Source organism: Musca autumnalis, unplaced genomic scaffold (assembly GCF_047663935.1).
Source record: "Musca autumnalis isolate F117 unplaced genomic scaffold, ASM4766393v1 scaffold_4, whole genome shotgun sequence".
Classification (NCBI taxonomy): domain Eukaryota; kingdom Metazoa; phylum Arthropoda; class Insecta; order Diptera; family Muscidae; genus Musca; species Musca autumnalis.
This window is the reverse complement of record NW_027411977.1, coordinates 162,179,145-162,185,521: the sequence shown is the minus strand read 5'-3', so window position 1 is coordinate 162,185,521 and position 6,377 is coordinate 162,179,145. Positions and strand designations below refer to the sequence as shown.

At 42.8% G+C, this 6,377-nt stretch overlaps 1 protein-coding gene across 1 annotated transcript; it reads left to right on the top strand.

The window, feature by feature from the left end:
• Nucleotides 1–1,329: 1,329 nt before the first annotated feature.
• LOC141403148 (uncharacterized) lies at nt 1,330–5,260 on the top strand. Its single transcript, XM_073985311.1, has 3 exons — nt 1,330–2,001; nt 2,131–3,120; nt 3,290–5,260. Exons 1-3 carry the CDS (start codon nt 1,330–1,332, stop codon nt 5,258–5,260), a joined length of 3,633 nt encoding a protein of 1,210 aa, XP_073841412.1.
• Nucleotides 5,261–6,377: the final 1,117 nt, after the last annotated feature.

Sequence of the window (6,377 nt, the reverse complement as noted above, 5' to 3'; positions counted from 1 at the left end):
ATGTGTCGATCTGCATCTCTTGGGTCTTCTCTAGGATTTGCCGCAGGGTAAATATCTGGTCAATGGTGGACTTGCCAGTTCTAAAGCCACATTGGTATGGTCCAATTATTTCGTTGACCATTGGCTTTAGTCGTTCGCACAATATCCCTGACACTATCTTATAGGCAATAGGGAGAAGACTTATGACCCTATAGTTGGAGCATACAGTCTTATCTCAGAGATATACCCTCAGCCTGTGTGGATTGAAATATGTATTTTGGGGGGTTTCCAAAATTTTGGGCGTATGAACCGACAAAAATATGGATTGGATTAAAGCTCAAAAATTTGCGGGGGGATATCGGTAGATAGAGTGTTCAGACATTCACGTCATCGAAAATATATTTATGCTTAAAAACAAACGTTGGTCTTAAAGACTTTTTGCATTGCTATGTCTAAATAATAAATAAACAAAATAATAAATGTATGCGTTCATGCTTTTGTTCATATCGTCATAACTCATTCATTATGTCATTGCGATAAACGAAACGTTCTAGTTAAAAACTGCAAACGCAGATTTATTGTTATTAACTAAAAAGTCAACAACAATGTCGTAGAATGGTTGTAGGCTAATGAACCACAATAGTTATTTTTGTAATAATTATTAAACCATTTTACTAGGTCAAGATATTCAATGTAAATGTGCAAGTTAGCAATAATTTAGTATTTAAGAACAAACTTTTCAATAAAGAAAGGAGAAAGTGAAAACTACTTATCGTGTTACAATCATTTCCTCTCCGTCTTAACCAAGTTTATGTGCTTGCGTTAAACCTATAATTTTATCTTGGTGACACTGCCTTGATAAAAGACATCTAAAACCTCATTGAAGGACAAAATAGTCCCTTCAAAATACATGGTGACCCCGACGTGATCGTACCGGTTTAAGTGTATGTGTCGCGTTTATTTAATTCGAGTTCCCGGATACAGCGCATATCCTGATTCTACAATCGATCCCGCATATCCTGATTCTACATACGATCAGCGCATATCCTGATTCTACATACGGTCAGCGCATATCCGGATTCTACAATCGATCCCGCATATCCTGATTCTACATACGATCAGCGCATATCCTGATTCTACATACGGACAGCGCATATCCTGATTCTACATACGATCCCACATATCCTGATTCTAAAGACGATCCCGCATACAACGCATATCCTTTCTGAGTATACACAGAACCTCAGATACGAACCAGATCCTTGCTGATTCAACTTCGGTTACAACGTTCGAAAACTCATAAAGCTACATATCTAGCAACAACCTCACAAGTGGTTTGGAGATATAGCAATGACAACGGTACAAGACCTTATAGCTCTGCAGGGAGTAAGGGCCAGCAATTTCGACAAATTCGTGTCGACAATTAAGAAGGCGCCGCACGACAGAAGGACGGAGGAGTTCTATTTAAGCAAGCGTAACGAGCTAACGGCGCTCTGGCAGACGTTTGAGAAGGCGGAGAACCAGATCCGCAATGATCCGTCTTTGCCAGAGGATGACCCATATATAGCGGAGAATTTACATAAGAACATTGGAGAAAAATTCAATTCAACAATGGACTACATCGCGGCGGAATTAGACAAAGTGAAGAGCAAGCCAGGTCCATCGAAAAACGCCCAAGAAATTAGTTCAGAAGGCCAAACTTCGGGCCAGATAGAGGTATATGCATCAACCCAAGTTGAGGGGCTGGCCCGAAGGATAAAAGCCAGAATGGCTGCTCTTAAGCGCCATTTGCAGAGCTTGGACAGTATCGAAGCCGGACAATCAATTCCATTTTATACAATCAAAGAAGATACGATAAAAAAGCTGTGGGGCCAAATCACAGATTTATTCGACGAAATTTGGCAGCAGATCAAGGACCCTTCCAAAATCGGGCTAGATCAAGATAGTTACGATAGCCTAGAAGATTCGGTGCAGCATAACCTAATTCGGCTGGCGGTCCTGAAGGACAAATGCTCTGATAATGTAAGAAACGCACCTCAACTGGGGAGTAACTTGTCAACACACAGTGTAATTCCGCTACCGAAGGTAACAATCCCAAAGTTTAATGGGGATTATTTAAAATGGCCGGCATTCAGTGATCTTTTTACACAGTTGGTAAACAACCAACGCATACCCACAGTACAAAAGATGTGGTATCTGAAGGCAAATCTGACGGGTGAAGCCGAAAATCTGATTAGTCATGTATCAGCTACTGCCGAAAATTATGACGCGGCATGGAAAATGCTCCAAGATCGATACAACAATAAGCGAGTGCTGGTAGCATCGCTTATACATCAACTGGTTGATCAACCATCGACCGGGTCATCTGCCGCGTCCATTAAGCAGCTACATGACGTCACTCAAGAGTGCTTACATGCGCTTAAGAACGTTGGAGTCGACACGTCCTCTTGGAGTCCAATGTTACTTCATCTACTGTCGAGGAAACTAGACCGAAGTACTTACAGCCAGTATGAAAGGTCTATTGTCAACCCAAGGGAGTTGCAGCAAGTTAGCCAATTCCTAGAATTTCTGGAGACTCGATTCCAGTCAATGGAGGCGATGGGTCAAAAGGAAAAAACGTCACCTAAATCGTGTGCTACAGTGGCATCGGCAAACCAAGGAGACAACATGTGTACTCTGTGTAAAAATGGCACCCATAAGCTATATCACTGCCAGAGCTTTCTCAAAATGACACCGCCAGAACGACTAAGCTTCACTCAAAAGCAAAAACGATGTGTGAACTGTTTAAAGGCGGGCCATTCATCGAAGCAATGTACAACACGATGTTGCACGAAATGCAACAAGAAACACAACACATTGTTGCATCTAGAACGCAAGCAAGGGTCTACGAACAAACAAGATAGTAGTACGACTTTATCAGCTGGAACTGGTACAAAGCCTGCCGGTGGAGTAGCCTCCGTAAATACTGAGTCGTGCAATAATCAGGAAGCCACGGCGCTAGCTGCTGCTAATAAAGAACAAATCAGCTCGTACGTGGTACTCAGCACTGCTGTAGTAAAAATAAAGGTGGATGAAGCAGAAGTGGAGTGTCGCGCTTTGCTCGATTCGGGTTCCCAAGTCAATTTCATCACAGAACGTTTAGTAAAGCGACTTGGCATTTCAAATGCAAAAATCAACAATCAATATCAACGGAATCGGTGCAACCAACACTAGAACAAACCATCGAGTAAATGTAGCTCTAAAGTCTCGAATCAACAATTATTCGACTCGACTTGAAGCGTTTGTTTTGCCTCGTATCCTATCACCACAGCCATCACAATTCATTAACATTGAAGATTGGTCGATTCCAAAGAATCTGACGCTAGCTGATCCAGCCTTCAACCGTCCTGATAAAATTGATATATTGCTAGGTGCAGAATATTATCACGAACTATTGTCGATTGGACAAATAAAATTAGCCAAGAATCTCCCTACAATGCAAAACACTGTGTTTGGATGGGTAATCTCAGGAAAAATTCAAGAGGAACAGCCCAGGAACCTTACATGCGGAATATGTACGACGGATGAATCGCTTAACGCCTCTATCGCCCGACTATGGGAATTGGAAGAAATCAAGACAACCAGCAAACCAATGTCCCTCGAAGAAAGACAATGCGAAAATCACTTTGAGCAGCACACCACCAAGGACAACAAAAATCGATTCGTAGTTCGAATACCATTTCATCAAAACCCCGACGCCTTAGGAGATTCTCATGGGATCGCAATCAATCGATTCTTTTCCCTCGAACGCCGGTTGCAGAAGGATCCTGAGTTGAAACAACAATATGTCAAATTCATGGAAGAATATGAAAACCTAGGACACATGACAAAAATATCGACAGATGCTATTCGCTCCCCACACTACTTTATCCCACATCATTGCGTACAACGACCTGAAAGCACAACAACAAAGCTCCGTGTAGTATTCGACGCTTCGGCCAAAACTTCGTCAATGCATTCGCTAAATGATCTTATGTACGCAGGACCTACGGTTCAGAGCGATCTGTTCTCTATACTACTGAGATTTAGGCTACCCAAGTACGTTTTTACAACTGATGTCGAGAAAATGTACAGGCAGGTCCTAATCTCTCCTGAGGACCGCCAGTTTCAACTAATAATTTGGAGAAAGGATGTCACTCAGCCTATAACCTACTACCAACTCAACACAGTCACATATGGCACAAGAGCCGCCCCATATCTGGCAACAAAATGCCTGCAACGAATGGCCAAGGAGAACGCAATCCGCTACCCACTCGCCTCGCAATTTCTGCAAGAGAACTTTTACGTCGACGATGGCCTGGGCGGAGCCGACAGTTTAATAACCGCAGTAAATTTGCAGCAGCAACTCATTCAAGTTATGAAAGACAGCGGGTTCAACTTACGCAAGTGGTGTGCTAATAACCCTCAATTGCTTAAAGACATTTCAGAAGGAGATCAAGAAGTAGATTTAGATTTCGAGAGCTCAAAGGCTGACACCGTTAAAACATTAGGGTTAACATGGCTTCCAAAAGATGACACCTTCTGTGTAAAAGTCAATATTGATCCCGTCAGGAGAGTCACTAAACGTACAGTGACTTCAGATCTTGCCAGACTTTTTGATCCATTAGGGGTACTGTCTCCAGTCACAGTTACGGCCAAAATATTCATACAAGAATTGTGGGAGTTAAAATTAGACTGGGACCAATCGTTACCAGAATCCTTACACTCTAAATGGACCACGTTTCGATCGGACTTAAACGCTCTAAAAAATCTTCAGATATATAGACACATCTTTAAAGGGAGAGTGCCAGAATCAAGGCAACTACACATCTTCACAGACGCGTCAGAAAAGGCGTACGGCGCAGCGGCTTATATGCGATCAACCTTTAAAGATGGAACAATCATGACACGTCTCCTATGTTCGAAGTCTCGCGTTGCCCCACTCAAAAGGCAAACCATACCACGGTTGGAGCTTTGCGCAGCAGTACTTGGAGCCCAGCTAGCTTCAAAAATCAAAATCGATCTTCAATTGACGTGTCCAACCTGGTTTTGGACTGACTCAGAAATCGTGCTGGCCTGGATAAACTCATCATCCGCAGCATTCAATACATTTGTGGCCAATAGAATTGCAATCATACAAGAAATCACTCAGGCAGAACAGTGGCGTCATGTCAGCTCAAAGTGCAATCCAGCCGATGTACTATCTCGCGGCATATCGCCGACAGCCCTTAAAGATTGTACTCTTTGGTTCTGTGGTCCCTAGTTTTTACACGGAAAGGATACAACATGGCCAGAAAAATTCAATTCAAATCTTGCAATTTCGACCAATCTCGAGAGAAAGAGGAAGGTACCAGAGGCACTCGTCACTTCAGTGACACCAACCAACTTTATGTACAACATAAATCACAACAACTCGTTCATCCGTCTACAACGAATCATAGCATACGTTTTGCGTTTCATTACTCAGAGCAGATGCAAAAATACCCTTCGACAGGCCCAAGGATCACTTACAACGGTCGAGCTAGACACGGCTTTAAGGCATATCATCAGGCACATACAAGAGTCGGACTTTAAGGAAGAAATTCAACAACTGAAGAAGTATCAAGAGGTGCGGGGAACAAGTAAACTGAGTAACCTGTCACCATTCTTGGACAATGACGGCCTAATTCGGGTTGGGGGTCGTCTTGAAGCATCGTCTTTGTCATTCGACTCCAAGCATCAACTTCTTATTCCCTACAATGACCCAATTTCAAAATTAATATTTGAAATGGTCCACAAAGAAAATAAACATTGTGGCGCACAAACATTGCTGGGAATCGTACGACAACGGTTTTGGCCACTAAAAGGGAAGATTATGGCTCGAGCTACGGTTCATCGCTGTACAATTTGTAGCAGAGCTAAACCAGCATTTTTTAATCAAGTTATGGGAAACTTGCCTTCCACGCGTGTCACACCAGCCAGAGCCTTCATTAATACTGGGGTAGATTTTTGTGGCCCAATAACAGTACATTACAAACTTCGCGGAAAACGGCCACACAAGGCATACATTGCAGTATTTTGTTGCTTCTCGACGAAGGCAGTACACTTGGAACTAGTGAGTGATCTCACAACAGAGGCATTCATAGGTGCTCTTAAAAGATTCATCGGACGACGTGGGCACTGCCAAAACCTATACTGCGACAACGCAACGAACTTCGTAGGAGCAAAAAACAAGCTAACTGAACTGTCAACCATCATACATACAACAAATGCCTAAGAAGCCATTTCAAATACTTGCAACAACAAGGGCATTCAGTTTCATTTCATTCCGCCAAGAGCGCCACACTTCGGTGGCCTCTGGGAAGCCGCTGTCAAGTCAGCAAAACATCTTCTAATCAGAA